Consider the following 27,543-nt stretch of genomic DNA (forward strand, 5'->3'; position numbering starts at 1 on the left):
CTTGCTTCCGGGCAAGTTGCTGGGCGTCAGGGAGAGGTGCCATCTTAGAGGAGGGCAGCGTTAACGGCGACGACGGGGAGTTTAATCTTCGCCTTTCAGAGAAACGATCGAAGCGCGGTGCTGCGGGAACCGAGAGTTTGCTGTCGTCGTCACATTCTCGGGGTTCGGTAAAGTCCCTGCGCATGGGTGACAAAGACCCGGGTCCCCTTCCCTGTGTCCGATGTAAGGCCAGCGGCTTCCTTGCGTATAATTATGGAATTCTTTTTCGTCAGGGACGCTTTCCTCCCTAGGCCCCGGAGTCTGGGCCTCGGCCTATGTTTATTTCCGGCTTTTCCTGAGCTCTGCTTTACGTTCTCGCCTTAACTTTCCGTTTAACGCCCAGTTCCTAATTTCTGCAAACGGTCTTTTGATGTTTTATTGATTTATTAATTTATTTAGAATCTCTTCTCCCGCTCCCCAGCCCAGCCCGCCTGGAAACCCCCCTCCCCCCCTTTTTTTTACATTTTTTAGGTAAGCGGTACAGCATTACCACTGTATTCCTAGGCCAGCCCCTTTTAATCTTTCTTTGGTTAAATAATTGTTTTTAACCCCATTCCTTAGTCCTTTAAGGGTTTGGAGGGAAAAACAACAACTAGCAAACATTGTGAATTTTGGGGTTTGAAAATTCCTCACCTGATTATTTATAGGCAGTGCTTGTTTGATAATCATATTTTTTAAAAAATAGAATAGTGCTTATTGTAATAGAGACATTGGAGATTTGCTAGAATAGCAAGGTTAATATTAGGATAATTATACTTCCACAAGATGTCATTTCACTAGTGATGTCCTTTGATATCAAGATGTTTTGCATCTAGGAAGTAATTAATATACCTACTAGTTTTTTTAAAAAATAATTTTTCTAGGATACAGTAATTATAGTGGATTAGAAAATGCAGTTCTCTCTAGAATGCAGTTTGGCACAGAGAGACCCAAAACAGTTTATTAATCTAATAGAAAGTAGTAATTTATTAGCATTTGCTGTAGATTAATAGATTTATTTCCTGTATTTTTTTTTTTAAATCCTTGCAACCCACCCACCCACATATGCATAAGCAGAGTAGTACACTTTATCTGACTTTCTTCCTCAATGTGAGTTTGGTGCCTGGTAGCTACAGGAACAGATCCATGCAGGGTTTTTTGACAACTGTGTGAAAGTATTTTATCATTGCCTTCTGTAGCAGTGTAAGTGCAGCAAACTGGAGACTGCAGAGCTGTTATAAAAGAAAGCTGGGCCATATCTGGAAGAACTTTCTTTTATAAGAAGTAATATGGTAAAACCATATTGCTGGAATTGCTTGTTTCTTAAATGAAGTTTTCCATGCTTGATATTTAGTTAGCAAGTGCACAGTGGCATTAGATTAGCTACAAAGGTATATAAAAAGAAAATGCTGGCTATCACTAGATAGCCTCTGTCTAAACAAAAAAGCTGTGACAAAACAAGCAAAATGAGTAGTCCTGAACATGATGACCTATTTTGCCTGTTTTCCTGGCATATAGAACACACCACCAACAGGAATTGCATTCTAGAAGGGCAGTGTGCTGTAACATATAAGGCAGATTCTATAGAATTTTAAAAGCTATCTAATATGTAATATCAAGCACTTTTGTGAGCCAGAGTGGACTTTACTTAATATTTGTATTGGTAGTGATTAAAAAAGCCTGTAATGTAGTTACAGGGCAAAGAAAATTCATTTTATTCTGAATTTACATTTTATTTTCTATGTTATTTCATCAATTGAAAGCTTAGTGTGAAAATATGCCTATTTTATAGGCTGTCTCTTATAGAATAAAAAGGTAGAGTACAAAAGGAATTTATAAGTGATTAGTGCTATCCTTGCATATGTGCCTTGTTCAGCCCTTTGAGATGGTTAGATATTTCTGATCAGTCTATTGCTCTTCCCTCCAAGACCTGCAAAAAGGCTTTCATAGCAAACATACATTAAAGGTAGTGTTTCATATATGCAAACATTATTGTAATCAAATCTCCCCCATCAAAACGCTGTTAAGATTTGCTGCCCTTGGCAAGTGTAGTAGTTGAGGAAAGACTTAATTAGTTGCAACAATTATCAAAGCATAAAAACAGTTTTAGACAACTTACATTGATAAATACTGTCCTATATATTGGTAGGGATAACTGAGAAATTGGATACCAGTACTTTCAAGACAAATCTCTCCACTCAAGACATAAGGTCAGATCATATTTTCACAGTTTTGATTAAATTTTACTTAGAGCTTTGGCAGTTATGTAAATTAGTGCTGTGAAATGGCAAGTTAATTAGCAAAATGATAGCTCTAATTTTGGCTGTTTTGAACAGTTTAAAATGTAGCTGAAAATATTCCCTATAGAGTATTTACAGTTAGGCACAAAGGATCAGGACTATATGTCAAGTCTATAGGCTCAAGCCTATATACAAGAATCTAATTAACTAAAGTTCGGTATTAAATTGACATCAGATAATGGTCAATGGAATTCAAGAGGGATTGGACTTTGCCCGTTAGTGGCAATGTCTTTAAGCTGATGACATGCTTAATTCTACTCCTCAGCTCTGCTTTCTCTTCGATATTTACAGCTTAAAAGAATTGTGTAAACATACGGTAGAAACATCCTGTGTCATCTGGACATGCGAATTGTTGATATTTCATAGTCAAGTGGAGCAACTTGAAATGAGCAGAAAAATTAGAATCTGGGAGCTTCTGCCTTTAGATTATTCACTTTATATTGCTAGAAATAGCAGTTCCCCTCCAGAATGTTAGTGGCCCTCTTTAGGATTTTGTACCAACTAAAAATTACTCAGCTAAAAATGCAATTTAAATACAGAAATTGACTTCCCTGCTGTCAGAGATACAAATTTATTTTTGCAGTAAAAGATGGAGAAAAAATTGTTTTCACATTCTTTAAAACAGTTGGGATTTTAATGCAGCAGTGGAACAGTTCAATAGTTCTGGCTTAATCCACAGGGTAACAGGTCATTTGTTACCCAAATTGGAAAGATGGTATATTCTTAAATTACTTGCAACAAATGGTATGCAAAATGGCTTAGGATATGTACTAAATGGACAGGTACCATAATACTTTTCCCCAAATTATTCAGTGTATATGAAAATGAAATGCTCCTAACAACATTATTTTAATTTTGCTTGTTATGATACATGTGCACCTAAACTTTGTGCACCTAAAGGACAACTTTTTCTACCATTTAAAGACAGTTAAATCTATTGTTTTTAAAATATACATATTTTGTTTAAAATTGAATGATTATGGAAATAATAATATGTATTTGACAGAACCTTTTTCCTTCATTCAGATTTTTCCATCTGGAGTACTAGTATCATTTTGTGCCAGCAAGACAAGTTTATGCATAAAAAAAGAAATGCAAATAAAAAGCAATTTTACAGATGCTGTTTCTTAAATTCCTATTGTTGAATTTCAACACAGACAATATATTTTTTTAAAAAAACATCTCTCTACTCTTTTAGAGTTTGGGAAATATCATACTATGAATATCCAAAGGCAAATTATTTTGTCTGGAGTAAAACTTTCCAACTTACTATTCTACATTCGTTAAAATTACATATGCAAAATTATATTTGGAAAGAATAAATTCTGATTTACACACCTTATTTGCTGTGTGACTGTAAAAACATTGTTAGGATGTTAGCTCAGTGACATCCTTTCAAGCAGCACCTTTTTTTTCAGGGAAATGTTGCACTGACAACAAGAGAACAAAATTAAAATTATTTAAAAAAATGAATAGGTTGGACATAAAATGCTTTATTTTCTTAACGTTATTCTGCCAAATATATTGCTTTGCAGTTGCAAATAATACTATACAAAAGATTTATCCATTTAATCTAAAAAATAATTTTCACAATGCACATGTATGTGTAAGGTTTGACATGCAGTATGAATATATCTATGTTTGTACTGTATGATAAACTATTCATCTAAAAATTTAATTACATGGAAGATTGATTTGTTGAAATGCAGATTATTAATACTGCTCTTGCTTATACATTTTTACATGTATAAACACATAATATGCAACTTTATGTGTGTATATACATGTCTGACTTTATAGCTACTTTATTTTTACTATGCAGTTAATAAAGATCGGGGAAGATTTTTTTCTTTTTTTCAATAGGTGAAGAGATCTTGAAGACCAGAAATTGAAACATTGTGTTTTAATTTAAAAAAAAAATAATCCTGGCTGTGGAAGACGGATCTTCTTTGCAGCTGGTTTGAAACAGAAGTTCCTCTTTAAATGAACTATTTATTTTGAAGAGGCAATTAACCACTGTTTCCAGCTTCCCTGGCTATTCAAATGGACTTACTCCAATAGTTTTAATTCACCCTTTATCTGAATTTTGAATTTGTGTCCTTGGCAATGTGAGGAAGAAAAGTCTTTATATCCCGTTACTATTTTATGGATTGAGTGTTGATTCGACCTACAGGAGAAAAATAACTGGAAGTATTTGAAGATAGTATTTGCTGGTCATACCAAGGTATTTGTCTGTATTGTTGAATTAAATCTGTCTTTTAATAACATTTTTCTTAACCATATTATTTTAAAATATTTCATTATTGTATAGATTTATATGGCTAGAAGTTGACATGACTGAGCTGCCAACAGTCAATAAAATAGCTACAATGATATTAAAGACAAATTGGAAAACATTGCACACATGGAGCAAAGCCCAAATAATACATTAAATGCATTCATTATTCATAAGAGGACTACTGTTGGCAAAGAGCCAGTCCTTAATGCCTTACAGAACACTAAGCAAGCTTGTGTCAGGTTTCCAAGTGATGAAATCCATTTAAAAAGAATAAAACAAAGTCCATCTTCCAAGACAATTTCTTTTATTTAGGAAAGCATCAAATTGGCAAAGTCCATGGTAATTCCGGATCTGACACAACCCGGAATTACCCCACAATATTAGAAGTTAGAAACAACCCCCAAAAGTCACATTCTCCAAGAGAAGTAATTCAACATTGCTTGATATCATAAATCTCCACCTCAAGGGGCCTGAGCAGAACAGCTTGTTTTTCCATGGGAAGAAGAATACCTAGTCTAAACAACTCTATCTCCACTCCTCCCCCCCTTAGGAATGTGGCAAGCCCGAAACTCTTCCCCCCATGACTGCCACAGAGAAAGTAAGAAAATATATACTGAGCCTAACTAAAATGGCTACACATATGTCAATTTCGAGCTTGACAGGCTGCCCATCAATTTCGGGCTTGACAGCTTTCTTGTTCCATAAGGTAGGTGGTATAACAAGAGGCTTTAGATGATATTGCTTAATTGAAGGGACCCAGAGAATGCTCATCCTGCTGGACCTTATGAAACAAGCAGACGCAACAAGGTCATTTCACAAACAAGCCAATCCTATCCCATGACAGGTTTTACAAGTAGTCTTTGACTGTCATTTATCAATTGTTCAAAGTTATGACAGATCTCCCCAGGCTAACTTACGATCCAGGTTTGAAATTTCAACAGCCATACCTCTCCCATCTTGGGATTATATTTTGGATGTGTCTAGCAGTAATTTACAGTAATTTTAGTTTTTCACGTGACCATATTTATATTTGCAGACAATGAATTTACTTAGCAACCAGTGTTCACTTTACAATCACCACATACGCTTAACAACTGCCACAAAAAGGCTGTAAAATCAGATGTCACATGAATTGCTTAACAACCAACACAATTTACAACTCTAATTTCAAGCTCAGTTAAGGTTGTAAGCTAAGAGCTACTTATATAGGTGATAATTAGTATCCTGACTTGCATTTGGGTATTATCACATTGTAAGTCATTTAGAGTTTATAATTAGGGTGTATACGTCAGTCCTCCAAAATAAGCCGTCAAGTAGACACCATAAGGGTTCCAGGAATGCTTCATCGCAGTTGTAAGGCATCTTGCAAATCTATCTCTACCCAATCATATTCAACAAAATTAAATTGGGTTATTTTGAGTTTCTCATGTTTCCTTCCATCTCTGAACTGTGTAATCTTTTCTCCAAGTCTCCCTTAGTAGCTTCTTCATATCTTCCCCAAGATAAGCTTTAATTTTATGTGTACCCATAAATGCATGTACCGTATATGCCGGCATATAAGACGACCCGGCGTATAAGACGACCCCCCAACATTTCCACTCAAAATATAGTTTGTTATATACTCGCCCCTCTTCCGCACGCCTTCCACTTTTGCACTTTTTTTTTTTTTTGAGGCACTTTTGTCTACTGTGGAAGCGAATCCCGTGAAGCTGAAAGGAGCAGCCAGGCTTCTCCCAGCTCCCAAGGAAGCGAGGCTCGCACCGCCCGGGCTCCGCTGAGGTATCCGGCTGGGGCTGTCAGGAGTTGTTACCGCTGGCGCAGCTCGCGCGGCTCCAGTCCGCGTTGCCTCGGGAAGGGAAAGGCAAAAAGGAAGAGCCGCGGCGGCGCTTTGCAATGGCAGCAGCGGCTCCTGGTTTTGCCTTTCCCTTCCCGAGGCAACGCGGGACTGGAGCAGCGCGAGCTGCGCCAGCGGTAATAACTCCTGACAGCCCCAGCCGGATACCTCAGCAGAGCTCGGGCGGTGCGAGCCTGCTTCCTTGGGAGCTGGGAGAAGGCTGGCTGCTCCTTCGGCTTCACGGGATCGCATTCCACGGTGCAAAGTGCCTCAGCCGCGGGCAGCCGCAGTGCTTCCCAATTACTATTTGCCGGCGTATAAGACGACCCGGCATATAAGACGACCCCCCCAATTGGAGGCATCTTTTTCAGGGCAAAAAAGTCATCTTATACGCCGGCAAATACGGTAATAACTTGACTCCTTTAAAAAAAAAAGTACGTATTAAGATTTATACTTTTATGGAAATTGATGTTTCTATCAAATGTAACATTTTCAGTGATATTTAAATATTTTATTCATTTGTTTTTCAGGATTATATTTTAAAGAAGATATTGCTAAATCTGGTATAGAAGATTGTGCCATTTTAAACATCGTTGTGATTAACCATCACTGAAAAATAACAAAATTGTATTCAGCCATTTGTTTCTACACCTTAAGCTTGAAGGAAATTAATTTGAATATGTCTAACAAAGGAGATGATTGTTATTTCTATTTCTACTCTACTTGTACAAAGGTATTTTTCATGGCAGTTGAGCCTTTTAAGCATATTTGTGCTATTTCATGTGTAACTCAATAAGTGCACCATATTCAATTTAACAACCCGCCTATTAATTTTAGTGAATTTCTTGATGTAGTTATGGAAGATATGTACTATGTTTATGTATAGGAAATGCAAAAATGAGTTAATAGAATTTGATTTTATTAGGCAAATATATAATTGACATGTCTCATTTATTATATTTTGGGTATAGTTATTCACATAGTACCAGTAAAGAGCTGATACAACGATCAGCTTTTTTGGATTCTTTATACTCATACAAGTATTACATTATTTTCTAAACCTTTTATATATTCATATATCCACAGTATGGATAAATGGAAAATTTCTCAATTGTTCTTTAATTTATTTTTTTAGTTTGCCATTCCAAAACTGGGGAAGGGGCATCAGAAGAACTAACCCTGCTTCTGGAGCAAGTGAAGTGGAGATACCCACTTTCACATTGCATGCTTTTGTAGTACCAAATGGAACTTTATAGCAAATTCAGTAAACCATTCTCCCATAAAAATGAATGAATGGTTGCTATTCATTGCAGCATTGAAGGCTGGAGTTGCTTTTCACATTTTGAATCATGACTCTTAGGATGTGAAATTATTGCCATCCATCTTATTATTATAGCTGTCTTTATGCTATAAAGAACATTGTTCTTAAATGTAACTTTATGTATATTTGATTGCTCAATGGGATAGGTTTAATTTGATTTAACTTGATTATTTCAATCATAATCAATAATAATTTAAATAATTCATTTGCTAGTCAGGAAAATTCTATTCTCGCCATTTAGAATACATTTGCTTTTTTCTTGTTTTATATGGCCTATAATTTTTTTCCTTGTTTTTTCATTTTTATAAGTACATAGCATGTTCTCTCTCTCTCTCTCTCTCTCTCTCTCACACACACACACACACACACACGCACACACGTGTTTGTACATGCACAGAGAGAGAGAGAGTGTCAGGTTTGTATATATTGGGACGATAAGCTTTTGGGCATTTGGCCTCTGGGTACTACCATTTGAAATGAAACACTCAAGATGTGAGCAAAGTGAAGTTTGTGAAGTATTGGCACTTTTCTCAAATTCCTTGAATTAAAGCTGAAATCCCTTACATCTGAGTGTTTTATTTCAAAGTCAGTGTAAGTCTTGCAGGGAGATCAGCTGAGGGAGAGGTGCTGTGATATGAGTCTATTTGCATGGTGTTGGATTTCACCCATAGATCTTAATCATTCACTCTCTACCATAGGGGGATAATTGCCCTTTTCGTCACTGTGAAGCTGCCCTTGGAAATGAAACTGTGTGTGTGCTCTGGCAGGAAGGTCGATGCTTCAGGAGTATTTGCCGCTTTAGACACATGGAGATTGATGTAAGTGTTTATATAACAGCACAATAAAGCAGTACATTTAATCTGATGGCATTTCGGAGGAAAATATGCACTGTTGAAATTAAATAGATTACAGTACTTTAGTTATGGCCTTGTTTCGACTTTCATAGGGTATTCCCAGACCATCAGTATAAATAATGTTGCACATGTACATATAATGTTAAAGTTCACCATGGATCAGAGCTTCAAAACACCTTTCTAGATAAATTTGAAGTTGGAAAAGTGTCTTTGTTAAATGTTTTAACAATCTAAATTGGAAGAGGCTATATAATCTCTAATTGCAGGTTTATAATATACAATTATTGTATTTACAGGGGCAAAGGTCTGTAAATCATTCTGCCTGTTTTCCCATTGTTTTCTGTCCTTCATGGAGAGAAAAAATAAAAGTGTAAATGTAGAATAGTTAAATGATGAAAATGGTCTATATTTGGAAAAAAAGATGAACTATGAAGGAGTATCAGAGCTTATCACAATACAAGCAGACCTTCAAAAGTTTCAGCAAAGGAGGTCTGGAATGTAAGACCAATTAGACAGTACATCAGATGCCATATTTTGACCCTTAGTTTCTTCTTTTTCATTCATCACAAGATTTTTTAAAATGTTTTAAAATTAAATCATCAATACATTTAAAATTATTATCTGAACTGTATTTTTTCTGTTTTTTATAAACAAATTTTATACATATATTTGAAAAAATATATATACAGTATATATTTGAAATAAAGCAATGTAATTTATAAGTTATAACAAATTTGTTATATTAGATAACAGGTTTATTTGTAAAGGATACTAAAAATTATATATTTCCATTTGTATAAGATTTATTGATTTTTCAAAGTTAAAAAAAAATCATATTCCTTGAAATGTTAAGTGCCTAATTATATTGGAGGATGTAGTTGATAATAAGACCTAGAAAAAATTTTATTTGGCAAACTGACATAAATTCTAATCTATTAAGAGAGAGGTGAAAATGGTTATATAAGATCCAGTATAAGCAGCTGTACTTATATACTGTATGTTTGTGTGTGTTGAGTATTTTCCTTGTTACATCTCCATTCAAAAAAACTCCTGAATTCTGATATACTTTTAGGAGATGTGAGTGATTGTGACCTGAACATCCTTAGAGGACTACCACATGCTGTCCTCTGAGTCTGCCTGTTTTGATTAAAATTGTCTGAATGCGCAGAAGGAAACTGATTTTTTTAAAAAAATTAGGTAATATAATGATATTTTGTGTTAAAATGTCATATTCAGATGCTTTTTTGTAAAGACCATGTTAACTGATAGCATCTTGATGATGTTGCCTGAATGGCTCAAGCCTTGTTTAAATAATTTATATGGCTGTCCAACTTGAAAAGCATGACTCAGGGAAGCTTACAAGAAATACCCCATCTCCCCAGTAAACAATGAACAATAATAATTGGCTTCTTGATTCACATACATACATACATACTCCTAATGGAAACTTATTCATCTTATTCAGCCCCAGTGCTTGGAGGAATAACCATGCTTTTAATGCCTTTCTAAAGATTAGCAGGGTCAGGTTCAATTGAAAATTTAGGGATGATTATTATAGGCATTATTACTGGCCCCCTTTACTTGGCACTATTTTAAGAAAAGGACTCAAAGCATGTTCACTGTATTAGAGTGAGTAGGATATGCAGATATCATTAGGGAGCTTATCCATAGATAATATAGAAGCTGATGAGGAACCAGTGCATCTTGTTATGTGTGCATACTGAGGTGTGCCCATAACTATCTGCACCATTGCATTCTGGACCAACTGCAGCTTCCAGTTTTCAAGGATAAACCGATCTCTCAACCCAACTCACCTGACAGAGTTAATGTGAGGAAAACTGGAGGAGGTAGAAGTATTAGAATGTTCACTGCCTTAAGGGCTTTATAAATTTATTTATTATTTAGTATATGTCTCATAATACATGGACTAGCAATATATATTAACATTTCGCCTAGATTAATACAACACCATAAAATAGAAATGTTAAAAACATCTATGTTCAAATATGAATGTCTGGGCTTAAATGGCCATTGAAGCACAGCATCGTTTATATTTAAAAAAAATCAGATACTGGACTAGTATGTGCCCTCAGCTTACAGTTGGTCACAATGTAATCTACAGTTTGACAAGGACTCCACAGTCACACTGAGGGGAAGTTACTATGCCTCGTTTATACAGAGAGACCTGGTAGATGCTGTGTCAGGTGTGAATCCTATTCAGGATTGTCCATTGCTGACATGGTAGTTCAAAGCCTGGCACCTTTTTGTGGGGTCCTTTATATGTCTAGTGACTTCCAAAAATAACTTTATAGTTATTTATAAAAATAATAAAGATTGGATGAAATAAAAATAAATACACAAATAAATAAATAAGCAAATGGTGTATTATAATAATCTAGTCTAGAGGTGACTAAGGCAGTGACAACAGGCAGGAAAAGTGGATAATGCAAAGTAGTGCAATACCGTGTTTCTCATATAATAAGGCTGGGTCTTTTTTTTTTTTGAGCCCCCCAAAAATGGCTAGGCCGTCTTTTCGGGGGGTGACTTAATTCCCCCCCCCTTGCATCTTTGGGTGGGCAGGCGGCGATGGCTTGGATGTTGACCTCAGCGCTGGTGGGGCACTTTGTATCGGGGTCAACGCAGGCAGCACCATATCCGGGTGTGCAACAAAAGTACTTCCTAATGGCAAGCCCCCCCCCCCATTCCCCCCCATTCCCCATGTTTTAATATAGGCCTTAATTTGGGGGGAGGGGCTTAATTTCATTTCATGCCTATAAAACATGCTGGGACTTCCTATTGGGGGAGGCCGTATTGTTGGAGAAACAGGGTAGTTGCCACATGCTCTTTGTATAATTCTGTGTATCCAGGAGAATCCCCAAATTGTGTTATATGTTATATGTGTGGAATTACATAGTACTATTCAGAGCCAAAGATGAAAATCTCCAGTTCTAAGATGTAGATCCAAAACTCATAGCTACTCAAGTTTTCCCTATCTATCCACTAGCAACAAGCAATGTGCCTTCTGGTAAACAGTATTACTTGTATTGGGTTTTTTTGTATCATCTAAATGCACTGCATGTGCTGCTTTCTTAATTCTGTAAACTTTGCAGGCTCTTCTGTATATAATTAATAACTTGTGATTTGTCTTCAGAAAAAGCGCAGCGAAATACCATGCTATTGGGAGAATCAGCCATTGGGCTGTCAGAAATTGAACTGTGCTTTTCACCACAACAAGGGACGTTTTGTGGATGGGCTTTTCTTACCTCCAAGCAAGAGTAAGTTAAATGTTTTTCCTTGGAAAATTGTGGTAATTTAATCTAAATACAAACTTTCTTGCATTCTATTGTCAGAGTGCGTATACCTCTATAAATATAATAACAAAAACTATTCTGGACTCATTAAGACTATAACACCCCACCGAATCGTTATTATTCATAATAATTACCGGTTCCACGTTAACAAATGGTTTATAATCCAGTGGAAGAGATCCAGGCTTTTGTTGCTTATGTGACAGCAACTTCATCAGTTGAACTTTTTCTGTTGAAAGTTTCCTATTTGATTCAGATAACTTCGTCTCATATACACAAAGAAAACTTCTATGCCAGTCTCTTTGGGAGTAAACTTCTTTTTACAAAATGCAGTACAAGAATAAGAAGTAGTAAGCAGGGTAAGAAGTAAGTAGTAAGCAAAATAAATACAAATGGATGGACAAGAAAAGAAAATGTAATTGCATCTAGTTTATACTAGTACCATTTTCTTTATTGTATTTTATTTTTAATTTATTTTTCACATTTCTGAACCACCATCTGCCTCAAAGAAGGAATATTTGAGGTGTACACAAAATGTTAAAATATAAACATTAGGTATAAAAGTTCAAAACTTTAAGAGGGGGTAAGACTTGCAACTATCTGCTGGCTTCCCATTAACTTTCTGGGAAAGTTGGCAGAGAAGATTGCAAATGGCCATCACATTATTACAGGATGCTTGGCAACTTGTGACCCATTGGCCAAATGCCTAACTAGAAGGGTGATACAATGTTCTACAATGGCCAGAAGTGCTTTACACAGGCCATAAAGTATCGTTTCTGAGTCAATTGTAACTTTGAATGATCATTAAATGACTGTCATGAGCTGTATATATTGACCCTGTATATATTATGAGTAATGGACTGAATTCAAGCATTGCGATTCTGTGAGTAGAATTGTTGAAATCATGGAATTTATGTCAGTTATTACTACTAGATTTTAATGAATGAGTTTGACCAAACTAAATGGATTATTTGATGTTGTTTCATTGTTTAAGCTGTTCTTCTAAACGTGCCTGAGTCTCCAGAAGAGGAGATGAAGACTGCACAACAAAGCAAGCTTTCTGTTCAGTCCAACCCATCACCTCAGTTGCGTGGAGTGATGAAGGTGGAAAATTCTGAAAATGTTCCCAGTCCCACACATCCACCGGTTGTTATTAATGCAGCAGATGATGATGAAGATGATGATGGTGAGCTAAGTGTGATTTGTTCAACCTAACATAATTTTAAATTAAAGGGAGAATGAGTATAGCAGATAAAATCTAAAATGAAGATACTGTTTTCTTGGACCATTTGCTTGGACTGATTTTTCCCCAAACTCATCAAATCAAACTTTTAATTTAAGAAAGATCTTACCTTTTACAAAGAGGAAATCCAGAGATGTTAGCTAGAATTCCCAAATGATTTTAATGGTTGCTTCAGTTGAAGCTTCATCTGGACAAGGTGTTGTTTTTGCTCTCCATGTCATCATATATATTCAGTCACTTGTGTAATTGAACTGCATTGTTAAAGTTGAGGAGGGGAAAAGATGTAAAGCCCCAGGTGAGCGCTATAGTACATTGGCAAATGGCATCTCAGTTATTGCCAGATATCATTGTCTCTGCTTCTGTTAAAAAGGCAACAATACTTCTTTAACAGCTCAAGGATTTGGATCAGTTTAAATCTGGTTGATGAGAGTTCCTTGCTGAGGATTAGGTACTTCTTTCATTGTTCACTAGGCAATAGGATAATATCCCCCCCAAAACCACTTAAAAAGTGAGAAGCATTTGCATGTAAAGTTAAACATGAATCTCAGCCACTTGTTCTGTATTTTCATATGAAAACTGGAATCTATTATTGTTGCAATAATAATCAGTTAATATATGTAGATTCAGGAAACCTTCATGGAATACTGAATATTTAGCAGTTTCCCTTTTTTTTAAAGAAAAGAATTGGAAACTATATAAAGTTCAATAATTTTTTTTTAGTAATGGTATTAGATTAGAATTGCATATCAATAGTAATATAGTAATCAAATCAAATTATCACTTTAAAACCATTGTCAAAAATTAAGAATTAGCAAAGGTAATCAATATAAAAAATCAGGAATATAGTGTAAACCCATGCACAAAATTTAAGTCCATTAATGATTCATAAATTCAGTATCAGACTTGTTTTTTAAATATAGTTACTTTATTGATACCCATTTTTATAGCATGCCATTCTTCTAAAGAAGGTTTAAATATATCTTTTTAAAATGCAGTCCAAAATTACATACTTAATAGTAAGTTGTAGAGTCTCATGATTTAGTATAAAACCCCAAGATATAGCTCAATAACCATCCTAACTTATGAATATAGAAAGTATACATTAAACATTTATTTTAGTGTTAGGGCTACATATCATTTCTGTTAAGAAATTATGGATAGTAAATGAGTAGCACTCCTAGACACATTGAGAAGGGCAACCCGCCGGTCTACTGATTTAAGATAAATAAACAGGATTAGATGAATAAACAGGATTAGAATTAAAGTAACATTAGTGTTCCTTTCAGATCAATTATCTGAAGAAGGTGATGAATCTAAAATGCCTGCTCAACAACCACCTACAGAAAGTCCAAATGGATTGAGGGTAATTTCTACTCGGAAATCAGTGACTAGTGCAAATCAAGATAAAGGTAAGAACAAAGCATGTAGTATTAAGATTATATTAATTTCCTCAATTATCTTAAATGTGGAAAATTTACAATCTTGTCAAATATTGTAAATGTTTGGTTTCTGGAATTTTATATACATTTTTCAATCAGATATCTGCATTTTTCAGATAAAAGTTTTAATTTTGGGATCAAAACTCTTGAAGAAATAAAATCAAAGAAAATGAAAGAAAAATCAAAGCAGCAAAATGGTTTGTTGATTTTATTTCTTTCATAGTGTCCTATCATGTCCTCTTTGATAATTTCTTGGAGAGTGTATTTGTGCATTGTTAAGAAGTCCATTGTGAAGATTTACTTAATTTTGTTTTAAGGTGTTGCTCCTGTATAATCTGATAACACTAATACCTTACTTGGTTATTGCTTAAGGAAATGAAGAACATGACTGTAGTGTTATGTTTTCCTTTAGTTGTAATGATTTATAAGTTTAGTGACTAAGAATATAAAGTTCTGTTTCAGCTGCAAGCTCACCTGGTATTTTGTATTCCATGATATATGCAGCATTGAGGTCTAGAAATGATGTCTATCGACTACGAGTACAATTTGTTCTAAATAAACTTTATTGAATTCAGGTTTTTAAAGATTTTTTTTATGCCACCTTTATTGTTTTAATAAATAATTCAAGGTGGAGAAGATATCTAATACTTCTTCCTCCTCCTATTTTCCCCACAACTGTTAACATATGAGGTGAGTTGGGCTGAGAAAGAGTGATTGACCCAAAGTCATCCAGCTGGCTTTCATGCCTAAGGAGGGACTATAACTCACAGTTTCCTGATTTCTAGCCTGGTGTCTTAACTATTAGACCAAACTGGCTTTTAGTTGGGTTGCTTTCTTACAAAGCATGTAAACATAAGCTTCAAATCATAAATAATGGCTGCTGTGAAAGTTAACATAGCTTTCTTTTTGCTTTCTTCAGATATTCCTTCTGAAATGATTGCTCAACCAGGCCCAGAGAAAGAAAATGCACGGACTGTGGTCAGAACTGTAACTTTATCTACGAGGCAAGGTAAATCTGTCTTTACTTTTTATTTCATTTATTTTTATGTTATTTGTTCTAGCTGTGGAGTAACTACAGTTCTGTTTTTTGTTTTTGATCAGGATTATATGTTTATATAGGAATTTAGGCATGATGGAACTTCATTTGACAGTATTTAAGATTTGCAACAAGACACGGGTCTGAAATTCATTGGTTATAAAATGGTCATTTAACAGAAATATGGCTGCAAAACTATCATGTCGTAATTCACTTTTTTCTTAAGAATGACTTCTATGGAGAAAATAACTTGGTTATTTTTTATATTTAATACTCTTCTAACTTCACTCTTTAATGCACACTAGCATTGCCATGAATAGATAAGTCCTATCTTAATTCACATTCCATGTAACTGAAGGGGGCAATAGTTGTTTATGTTTGTAGTAGGAAAGCAAAAGTTAACTTTTCTTGTATTTCACTGTCCTAGGTGAAGAGCCTCGGATTCGATTAACACTTGCAGAGAGATTGGGGAAAAGGAAGTCTCCCATGGGTGAGTAATCAGATGGGGGGAAAAGGTACTACAGGTAATCCTTGACTTATCACCACAATTGAGCCAAAAAGTTCTGTTGCTATGTGACTCATTTGTTAAGTAAATTTTGCCTCATTGTATGACTTTTCTTACCATAGTTGTTAAGTGAATCAATGCAGTTGTTAGGTTAGTGACATGGTTGTTAAGTGAATCTGGCTTCCCCATTAACATTGTCAGAAGATCACAAAAGGGACATGACCCAGGGACATCAACTGTCATAAATGTGAGTGAGTTGCCAAGCATTTGAATTTTGATCACATGATCATGGGGATGCTATAGCGCAGGGGTGTCAAACTCTATCTCATTGAGGGCTGCATGGTCAGGGTTGTGTTTGACCTTGGAGTGGGGTGGAGGTTGTGGCCAGGGTGGGCATGGCCAGCTCAATGTCATTTGTGTCGGTGGCGCCTGTGGTGGCCTGAGTGCTTTGCCAGCAAAAACGGGCTCCTGAGCTCCGTTTTTGCCTGTGACTGCCTCTTCCAACCCTCTGCCAGCAAAAACAGAGCTCGGAGGGCCACCTGCAGCCCTCCTGAGCTCCATTTTCACGGGCAGAGGCACCGCGGGCCAGTCCTTCACTGGTTCCAAGGCAGCCCCATGGGCCAGATCTAAGCAACCTGCCGGGCCAGATCCGGCCCCCCAGACCTTGAGTTTGATACCCCTGCTATAGCGCGGTCATAAGCGTGAAAAATATTCATGTCACTTTTTTCAGTGGTGTCACTTTGAATGGTCACTGAATGAACTGTTCCAAGTTGAGCTCTACCTGTACTGAAGGTCTGTTCCCCATACCATCATTTGCTGTATATCACAACCATGTTTCTCTTTATCTATGCATAGATATACAAAGTTCAAGGAATGTATTCCCTTCATTTCTAGCACTTATTGAATTACCTCTGAATAGAATTAAAAGCACAATGGATTTTTATTGTATCTTGACTAGAAATATTCAGTTAATCTATTTATTGCATTATGAAATTATTTTTATATGAAAGCGCACTGGGCTCATACCTACTGAAGGCAGATTACAGTATTGTCTAAGTAAATAAGGCCTATAATTTCAAGTAGTGACATATGTGTATAATGCATAAGTAGTAGAAATATTTAAATTTTTAAAAAATGAAACATAAATTTATTATCTTTTTACCATAAGGCACCGAGACTGGAATTCCATTAAAACGTAGCCTTGCTGATAGACTAGGGAAAAAAATGGATTCACTTGAAAGTACAGAAAAAACACCAAAAAGAGGTATGGCTGTTCCATCAATAAAATATATTTTATTTATTTCAGGTATAGATTATATTTAAAAATAGATAATATTCAACTGTAGAAGTGTTCTTAATGTTTGTTTATTTAATATATGTTTGATGAAGAGAGCTTAGAAATAATAACTCATGGTTATGCTCTCCTTTTAGCTTTTCCTACAGCAACTAAATAACTTCAACATCTTCATAAGGCTACTATTTATTCTTAGAATAAGTAAATCATAATTACATAATGAGAAAGTCTCTGACCATTTTTCATGGATAAAATTTAATGTTTTAATTTTATGTAGAAAATATGTTTCTATAGCCTTCCAGAAAATTTTCTCTAAAACAACTCCAAAGTTATATATCATATTTATTGTAGTAGTATGTGTACTTGAGGCTTCAATATATTAGATGGGGTAATAGGTAAATGCATCATGCATGTAATGGTGCGTATAAATTGCAAGAAGCCATGTGTTTGATTCCCAAAAATTTTTTAAAATGAAAAGTGACTATCACTGACTTTATCATTCTTGATTTCAGTTCAAGCTCCCAGAGCTCTTAAAGAAAGACTGGGATTAGCATCTGACCAAAGCAATATGGAAACAGGTACTAATTTTATTTTAATACAATAAAGCTTTCTTTCTATAGTGAATTTTTGCTCAGCTGAATCCTCTGCAAATTTGTTTAAAAAGCATCTTTTTTGGACTGAATGTTATGCCTTGCTGGTTGAATACTGAACTATAACTTAAACTTTTTAAAAAATAATCAGCATTGTATTATAAATTCCTTTTTTAAATTTTAGAAGTTCTGTGTTTGTTGAAATGAAGAATTTCGTTCATCTATTTTTATCATATATTTAATATCTTACAATTTTTTATTTTGAGCTTTTAGGTCATTATATGAAAATCTGGCAAATATTGAAAAGAACTATTTATATTTTTGAAGTACAAGCCACTTAAAGTGAAACAGAGAATAACAATAGTTTGTGTGTTTGTTTTTGTCTCAGTAAAACAATTGGGGAGTACAACATTCTAGTGGGCAAAAAGTGTGAGATCTTAATGAAATTTAAAATATAGTCCTGGTATAAGTTTTAATTATTTGTTTTGGTGATTCAGAGTCTTTTGCCAAACCAACTGGTGAAATCTATATTAAAACACTGGAAGAAATTCGCTTGGAGAAAGCTGGCCAAAAAATGGGAGAAATGCACCCCAAACCCAACGTTGAAGTGGCTTGTATAACAAATCCCAATCCAGTGTCAAAACCTCCTACAGTACGGATCAAAACTTTTTCCGAAGTCTTGGCTGAGAAAAAACAAAGGCAAATGGAAGAGGAGCGAATAAAAACAGAAACAGAGACTGTTTCCAAACCAAAGCATGAGTGTGAACCTCGGAAAGAAGGGCTTCTGAGTACAGCTGTACCTAAAAGAAGAAAATTGGAAGAGTCTTCTGTCAAAACCAAGGACTTTAGGGAAGTTCATATCAAAACTCTGGAGGAAATCAAGCAGGAGAAAGCTCTCCGCATGCAGCAAGGTTTGGAGAGCACATCAAAGACACAGATACAGTCTGAACGAACTATAACTGGGAGAAGAATGTTGCATGTTACAAAGCTGACAGGTATCAAACTTTCCTTGTTAAAGTCTTTAATTTTCTGAAGGATGCATTCAGAATGTATTCCTCCCAGTTTCATCTTGAAGCCAATTATATAGGAGACAGATAAATGCTCTTGGTCTGGATCTTAAAATACAGCAGTACCAGAACTCTTCATGTTATATGCTAGGTGCGTTAGTACCATGCCAAAAATAAAGATGGAGGAAACTAACTCTTACTGTTCCTCAGATTGATCTCTGTATTTCAGAATTGAGAAGCAAAATAGGTTTAACAATTCCCAATCTCAACCATGTCTATTTCATTTTGGAATTCCTTGCTTATTTTTTTAATGGCAAACCAAGTATTTACAGTGATTTACATTAGTTCTGGAAGTAAAGGTATAGTAAATAATGAAATACTTACATGTTTAGAAATTATTATGATATTCATTTACATTATCAGAACAGACTGATGATTGCCTTTTTTTAAAAGTCATGCTTTTGATTGTTTAACATACTAGAAAAATGCATTTCTGAGAAATTCACAGGTTAGAATTACCAACTACAAAAATCATATGATTTGATTTAAATACGATATAAAAATGGTTGCCATGCAATCGTGGTTTGTGATCTCTTCAGAATTATAAATAAAATATAGATAATTCTCAAGTGAGAGAATTATCTGTGCTTCATTTTAGTCTTATTAACAGATTTTGATTAAGCAAACAACATTGACAATAGTCTACTGTGGATTATATCAACAAATTCCATAAAATATCAGGATATTTATCCATCAAGTGCAGCTTAAACAAATGTATTCCTAAACATGCAAGTAAATTTATAACAATGTCTGAAAAAGAAAAAAAAAAATCACATTTCAAAATAACCAATCCAAAAGCCTGAGCTAATGTGTCATGACTAAAGTGAGTAATTCTGAACAACACAGCCCCAAAAGATCCAGTTGAAGCAATTTAGTAGACGAGAGTGGTCCAAAATACGCCCAAGCTGAATGTGAGATCAAGCAACAAGTTAAAATAATTTATACTAAAAAAGTGACATCTAATACTTAAGATAGTTTTTCCAATAAACATAATGAATAGGGGTTCAGTGGATTCAATTGCGACAGTATTTAGTTTTGTATTTGTATTGTCTATTCAGAATCTCTATAAATATCAGCTATTTAAAGCTCAGATCATCTTGTATATCATAGTATTTTATAATTATGGATAATTCTAAAGGTTTCCCAAACTTTCAGCACTCTACACAAAGGTGGGTAGAAAAATTCCAAAGTAATAATAATACGCTTCTTGGCTTCAAAACTTGGGAAAGTTTGTTGAAAAGTTCAAAGAAATTGCTTATTCTTCCATAGTGAGTTCTGTGCACTCTACAAGTCATATCATGCTATCCTGCCCCCATATCTCATTTTCAGACCTTCAGAACACTTGGATGGGAGTTTGGTAGCAAAACAGTACAATTTTAGCAGCTCAGTTCGCAATTTTTAAAACATGGGGATTAATAGTGAGAATAATGACAGTTTGCCTCCGAGAAGCCCATGTGTCCCATTTCCACCTATGAAAAGTTTCAAAAGGCAAAAAGTCAGCTGAAAACACTGGTCATAATGCTTTTAATGATATCTGTGACTTCCTGCAACTTTCCAGAGGGATGGGGAACCTCTGCTGCCCTTGAGCAATCAAAAGCTTGGCACTGCCCTACGTTCTGGATTTGGAATGTATTTTTTTTTTATATATTTATTTAAAAATTTGTATCGTTGCCTACTCACTCATAGTGACTCAGTTTACCTACAACACACAATGTAGAAAAAATGATTTAAAAAAAACCTCAATAACCCCCACCTCGGCAGCAGCACATGATTAAATAAGCCATTGTTATTCCAAACAATGTTATAGAAAACTGGTGGTGGCATTGTAGTTCTTTTAGAATTATCCCTATGATTTGTCAACAGCTCCTGAAAAGGAAGAAAAAACTCTGGTATTGAGGTCTTCTCCAAGAATTTCTATAGGAAAGATTGCTACAAAGGTGAGCTTCATTGTACTGTAAGAAGATAGCTTTTGTGAATGCACATCATCAAGATAGCTTTTGTGAATGCACATTGTGAATGTATCATCCTTTTATTTAGTATATTTGGAAACTAACATCTGGTATTTTAATTAGGAGTATTTGACATGATAAAAGAGATATCATTCTCACTCTTCTGAGTTAATTAGATCCTATTGTCATGAATAATAACCAACAGTTGAGGTTATGCTACGAAATAGACTACTGATTATAAAACAAAAATACTCTTAATGAAGATCAAATATTTAGTATAGAATTTTGTTCCATACAATTGTATTCATTCATCTGTTTTCAGAAACAGGATTTAAGTAGGAAATTATAATCAAGTTGATCTCCACTTCAGTTGCATTTCTTTCTGACTTTAGGCTTCCACCAAGAAGCGAAGCATATGTATAGTCGCCATAGATCAGGAGCGTCAAACTCAATTTCATTGAGGGTCGCATCAGGGTTGTGTTTGACTTTGGGGGGCTGGGGTGGGCGTGGCCAGCTCAACGTCACTCATGTCAGGGGCGCCTATGGTGGCCTGAGCACTTTGCCAGAGAAGACGGGCTCCTGAGCTCCATTTTTGGCAGCAACGGCCTCTTGCAATCCTCTACCAGTGAAAATGGAGCTTGGGACGGCTGCATGCAGCTCTCCTGAGCTCCGTTTTCGCTGGCAGAGGCACTGCGGGCTGATCCTTCTCTGTTTCCAGAATGGCCCTGCGGGCCAAATCTAAATACCCCGCAGGCCAGATCCAGCTCCCAGGCCTTGAGTTTGACACCCCTGCCATAGATTGTGCTTTTAAATAAATATAAAGATATATTTATTTTTTATAAAGTGCATAACACCAAAAACGTAGATTGAGAGATACTGTCTGCCCTAAAGGCTGTAATAAAGATTTATATTTGATTTGGGTGGAGTGATAAGAGCGTGTGCATTTTTAAAGGACTTACATTAATTGCTTATTGGACATTTGTTTTTTAAAAAGTATTTCTTTTGTATCTATGCAGCCTTTGAATGATAGTGTGAGTAATTCACATTCTAAAGTCTATGTGAAGAGCTTAGAAGAAATAAGGAAGGAGAAGCAACGGTTAAAGCAGCAGCAACAAGAGGAAAAGTCCCAGGAACTACAAGTGACTGTGCCACTTGTTGGGGAAGAAATAGCAGAAGGAAAAATGCCAGAAGTGACTACAAATTCTGAATCCTCAGTGACTATGGGGAAAACGCGTCCACTTTCCAAAAGATTGTTGATGAGATCTCAGGAGGGAACATCAGAAGACCTGAGACTTTGCCCTCAGGTTGCAGAACCAAGAACGAAGGGTAAAGTTTTCTTTCCAGAATACTTCCTTGTTTTTAAATAGAAAACATTTCTGATCTGCAAGTTATACTTGAATATTTATCAAGTTCTTGAGCTAATGGCAAACTGTATAATTAATTTCTTTTCTTAATATACTTTGGACTTAAGGAAAAATCAATAATAATGCTAGTTAGGTATCAGCAATTGCTTGTCTTGAGAGATATTATCTCAATGGAAATAAGCACAGTATTGTTGAATGTGTTCTAGAAAATACATCTGGAACTTTCTTTTTCTATTTGTGGATCAGTTTATTCTGATTGTTTCAAGAATAGCATTGATAGTCCTATGGAAAGTAGAACCATTATATATTGGATGATATCAGTCTTCCCCACACTTCAACTTTGCTTCAGGTGTATACATGTCCATACTGGTGGAACAAGGGTTCAACAATCTATATTATTAACAAACAAGAGCAAAATCTTCAGTTCTCAGAAATCATTATTATGTAAATTTCCCCTTTTCAGCATGCAGAATGCTGACTTCATTTTTCAACAATTATTTCTTCCCATTGAGAAGCTCTGCCTCTATGATGAGACATATCTAGTCCTACGTTCTCTGCAGAATACTATGGTTTTTTTTATAATTCCTTTTTGTGTGGGAAGCACTGAAGTGTGGGAAGAATGCCTAGATAGTATTTTGTCATCACTATAGAAATGTAATTTTAAATATTTCCATACATTAAAATTTGGAATTGATTAAAATAGGTCTCTTCGAAGAAGTGTATTTCCAAACATCTTGTGCAACATTAACAGAGAGGTTACAACTCCATTCTCACTGGATTGCTTTTATATTTCAGTCAAGCCCAAGATGAATGTGAAACCATCTGGAGTGAAACCCATTTCCCCAGCAAAACAGACACTGAAGCGAAAAACATCAGAGACTCATCCCTCTGTGGCTGCAGTGAAGCCCCTGAGTCCTATTGCAAGCACAGAAATGAAAAAGTTTGCTTCTGAAAACACAGCTCTGGTAAGAAAACAGACTCATGCTATTGGATTGTGCTACTCAAATTCTGAGATGACAAGGGCATTAGATTGTTTTAGATATACTTTTCTATCTTACAGGAGTAGCAATTTTATGAGATAGTTGAGAGGACTTTTGCATCTAAACCTCTTCAGAGAGTTCTCTACTTATATTGATAGAATATGAATTATTTTGCATAAAAAAAGAACAATGGAATGGAAGTCCAGGAATAAAATAACTGGTGATAGTGAACTTCAGAGAGTGAGTTTATTTTTTATTTTATTTTCCTTAGGGAAGCACACCAGATCTTTCAAAGGACAATATAACTACTATGCCTAAGAGAGTGGATTATAACAGGTAATTATTATTTCTTTATAGCCATTTTGCACATGATTGGAATTTTCTCATACAGCAGCAGGACAAAATTGAATGTTTACTTGGCATAAATTGGATCATATGATATTTATGTTCTTTCTCTTCACATTTATAAGTAGCTATCTGGGTAATAGCCAATGAAAGCAGATTGAGGAAAAATTCTGTAAGAACCTTGAATATACTAGGTCTGAAAAATTTTAAGTACCTGGTTGCTAACTCTGAAAGTATTTGTCAAAGAAATATCTTTAATATGTTATAAACATATTTTTAAAATTCAATTATAAGTAACTAGCTGATAAGGTTTTCTCCTAGTGATTTCTGGCTAGTCGTGATAAAACAAAACTGAAATATTTCTTTAAATATGGCTGTAGATTAGAAAGCATCATAAGCATCATGTGGATACTTCAAATTTCTTAAGTGAAATCTAACTTGCTAATAGTTTTGAAGATGCACTGTGAGTTTGCAGATAACAAAGTTTAAAAGGCAGAAATATTCTAAACCAATTTGTAATTAATCTTGTAGGATTCCCAAGTCAACAGACCATGTATTTGTTTTTATAGTAATTTGTAGGTTATCTCTGATTTAAAACATTGGTAATATTTTGGTAGTTGTACAGTAACAAATAGACATCCTGTGCTATCCTAATTGTTTCACTTGGTATCTGTTTTTGCAGCTTAGCCCTCTATATCTGAAGTAGAGACTTAGTCTTAAGTCTTAGTCTTAAATCTTAGACTTAGTCTTAAGTCTCTACTTCAGATATAGAGGGCTAAGCTGCAGAAACAGATACCAAGTGAAACAATTAGGATAGCACAGGATGTCTATTTGTTACTGTACAACTTACTAAATTTCTTTAGATACTAAAGAAATCTTATATTAAAGTAATTATATTAGACTTTCAAAGTGCTACAAGTTGTTATGGTGTTTTTATTATATCTGATATGTCCATAGCAATCTAATATTTTCTGTGTATTATATGCTGCTTAACTTAATATGAACATTTAAAAGCAAGCAATAGGCTATATAGTGGAAAAATATCAATACGAACTGTTTATTGCCAACATTGCAGTAATATCTAATGGCAGTTTTGTGGAATTGTAGAGTTAGAAGATACATTAGAGATCATCTAGTCCAAACCTCTTCAGTGCAGAATTTGGTAGAGTATTTTTAACAGGTGCCATCTAGCCCACGGGTGTCAAACTCTTGGTCTCACATTGCCATCGTGTGATGTTTTGTGACATTTTCCCTCTTTGCGGAGCTGGGGTGGGCATGGCCTACACATGATGTATCCAGCCCGCAAGTGGCCAGTTTGACACCCCTGATCTAGCCTCTATTTGAAGACCTCCATCAAAACAGAATTCGCTATCTTACGGGATAGCATGTTGTATCAGCTGACAGCTAATGTGCCAGAACGTTCTTCCTGATTTCTAGCCTGAATTACCTACTTGTAGATTTAACACATTGTTTGGCTCTGGGGCAATATAGATTAAGTCCAATCCCTTACTACATGCTGTGAAATATAGGCCCTATTTTTTCCTGCTAGTCTGCACATCCTGGGCTTATTATATGGCCTAGATATTACTACAACATAATTTGTACTTTACCTACCTCTATTCTGCCTATAGTTAACTTGGTTAACTTGTCCATGGTTCCCCCCCCATTTTACTTGAACTGAAAATCCTGCAAAGGTTTACACATGATGTCTGTTTTCTACTTGCAGATGTATAATTGTTTTGTTTTTTCCCCCCTCTTCATGAAGCTCTGAACTGTATATTGAAAACCAGGTAACCTCCACATTGCAAGCAGAGGTAGCAAACCCAAGTTCCTCCCGTGCAGCAGTAGCAAAGACCCGCAGACTGAGCTCAACAGGACCTGGGAAGATTCAGTCTTCAGTTGAAGATGACTTTGATAAGCTGATTTGGGAAATCTCAGGAGGCAAATTGGAAGCAGAGATTGATTTAGATCCAGGAAAAGATGAGGATGAGCTCCTGCTTGAACTCTCTGAGATGATTGACAGTTGATTTGCTACACAGCTTCATTTCGAGAGAAAATAAAAACTACATGTTTTGTTGGATTACCCTTTCTCCTAGAAGAGTTATGACAAGTCTTAAAGCACACTTGAAACTGCTTGAAGAACTTGGCTGCATTACTTTGTTTTGAATTACCCTGCTGGTCAGAGATATGCCCCAACTATTGCTCATTTTAAATATTTTCAGAATGAAACCATGAACATTTCATCTAGAGAAGATCCAAGACCTACTCATAATTCTACATAGGAACTTTTTTTCATCATTATATTTTTTACTGAATTGTCATGCCTATTTTTCAGCTGTGTGGCTCATAATTTATCTGTATTTCAGAGCTTCCTTTTGCTTTTGGGGGTTATTTCGCAGTTTGGAGTCACTTCTTGGGTTATGTAAATTTTAAAAAATCCTAAAAATGGCAGAACTATTTATAATGCAGAGGAAAGGAACATAAACTTGGACCAAGCCTACTACATGTGCAACTTCTATCCTTATACTGTTGAAAATGAAGCAACATTTATATAGAAGATGGAATAGCACATTTTATTCTCATCCCATTCATCTTGTGCCATTTTGACTGATTTCATCTAGTATATAGAAATTCATGGGGAAAGTCACACCCCCTTTGTAATTTATTCATTTGAGAGATAATTTAAAACTTGCCCTGAATGGAGAGTATGATGGCCTGTACTGCTGGCGCTGCATGGGTCGTTTTAAGACAACCTTGGGACTGTTGCCCTCTGACATCTTAAAACAGCTTGAGACATCTCTGCTGAGCTTCTGGTTCTTTAGTTGCTCACTTAACTGTCCCCCCCCCCCCCTAACATTATTTTCAACCACATGTCTACATTGTATTTTCTGAATTTTCTCATGGACTCAGCTATGGCCAAATGAAGATTTAGGAATATTGTGTATCCTGAAATTCTTGTATTTTGTATATTTTTTTCCATTCTTAATACTATTGTTTTTAATTAGTTTAATTATCCCAACCCTGCCAGTTACAATTTATGGTTAAGAAATAATGCAGGATGTGTTTTTTGTTTATATTCCTAGCGGGGGGGAGGGGGCAGTTGCTTGATTCTAATGTAAATATATTAAGCTTTATAGGCAAGGGGGGAGAGACGCAAAAAGACTTAACTTTTTTAAAAGGCTATCCTGAATGAACTGTTTGTCTTCACATTGCTACCAAGACATTGGAAATAATTCTTCAGCAAACTGAAGGGCGATAGGATTTTTAGCTGATTGTAAATGAAAACTAGCAGGTGTCTGACTGAGACTGAAAGAATTCTCCATGCTGTTGCAGGTGTTCTAGTTTGCTTAAGCAGAATCATCTCTTTGAGGTCGGTTTTCTGCCCTTTTCTCTCTCCTGCATAAGAGAAATCCACTGCGTTTTTACATATTTTATTTTTTCCTGTACATATTTCTATTTAAATCATTGTATCTGAATCAGATGTTTAAACAGTTCAACAAAATAATTTGTGTTTTAAATAAAGCTAATGTAAGAAAAAATAAATTGTAAGTATTGTTCCTATATGATGGTAGAGAACATAAGTTAGTGAAACTTACTAGAGTAGGCTTAACTAGAATTTGGTAAATCGTAGTTCAACACTGAGAATCCAGGCGTTGGCATAGCATATTAAGTTTGATCTGAGTTGCCATCTTAAATCATGTTTGGTTATCTTGTTACATGAACAGAATAATTTGTTAATCAGAATATAAGGGTCAATGTCATAGTGGTATAAAGGCTAACAATGCGGTGGGTTCTAGTGACAAAAATATCAAGTGTGT

At 35.4% G+C, this 27,543-nt stretch overlaps 1 protein-coding gene and 1 long non-coding RNA gene across 17 annotated transcripts; one reads left to right on the forward strand and one right to left on the reverse strand.

The window, feature by feature from the left end:
- The first annotated feature begins 46 nt into the window (after positions 1-46).
- ZC3H11A (zinc finger CCCH-type containing 11A) lies at positions 47-27,268 on the forward strand. 16 transcript variants are annotated; one of them, XM_087959732.1, is made up of 19 exons: positions 47-222; positions 2,168-2,228; positions 4,182-4,542; positions 6,961-7,163; positions 8,450-8,569; positions 11,757-11,880; positions 12,908-13,099; positions 14,443-14,565; positions 14,712-14,792; positions 15,515-15,604; positions 16,059-16,121; positions 17,305-17,400; positions 17,943-18,008; positions 18,518-19,015; positions 20,951-21,024; positions 22,053-22,362; positions 23,196-23,365; positions 23,652-23,716; positions 25,491-27,268. In XM_087959732.1, the coding sequence occupies exons 4-19, from the start codon at positions 7,110-7,112 to the stop codon at positions 25,750-25,752; spliced, it is 2,388 nt and encodes a 795-aa protein (XP_087815858.1). In that variant the 5' UTR covers positions 47-222; positions 2,168-2,228; positions 4,182-4,542; positions 6,961-7,109; the 3' UTR covers positions 25,753-27,268. The 16 variants fall into 16 exon arrangements, with proteins under 16 accessions (XP_087815858.1, XP_087815861.1, XP_026532649.1 ...); XM_087959735.1 differs by having other exon boundaries at positions 4,492-4,542; XM_026676864.2 differs by having other exon boundaries at positions 47-167.
- Positions 24,295-24,686, reverse strand: LOC148131168 (uncharacterized). The gene is made up of 2 exons (XR_015748530.1): positions 24,593-24,686; positions 24,295-24,453 (listed from the first exon to the last, which is right to left on the reverse strand). It is a non-coding gene; the product is annotated as an uncharacterized LOC148131168 (long non-coding RNA).
- Positions 27,269-27,543: the final 275 nt, after the last annotated feature.

The sequence above is a fragment of the Notechis scutatus genome, chromosome 3, assembly GCF_049901735.1.
Source record: "Notechis scutatus isolate UNSWTSFEM ecotype Mainland chromosome 3, rNotScu1.2, whole genome shotgun sequence".
Classification (NCBI taxonomy): Eukaryota; Metazoa; Chordata; class Lepidosauria; order Squamata; family Elapidae; genus Notechis; species Notechis scutatus.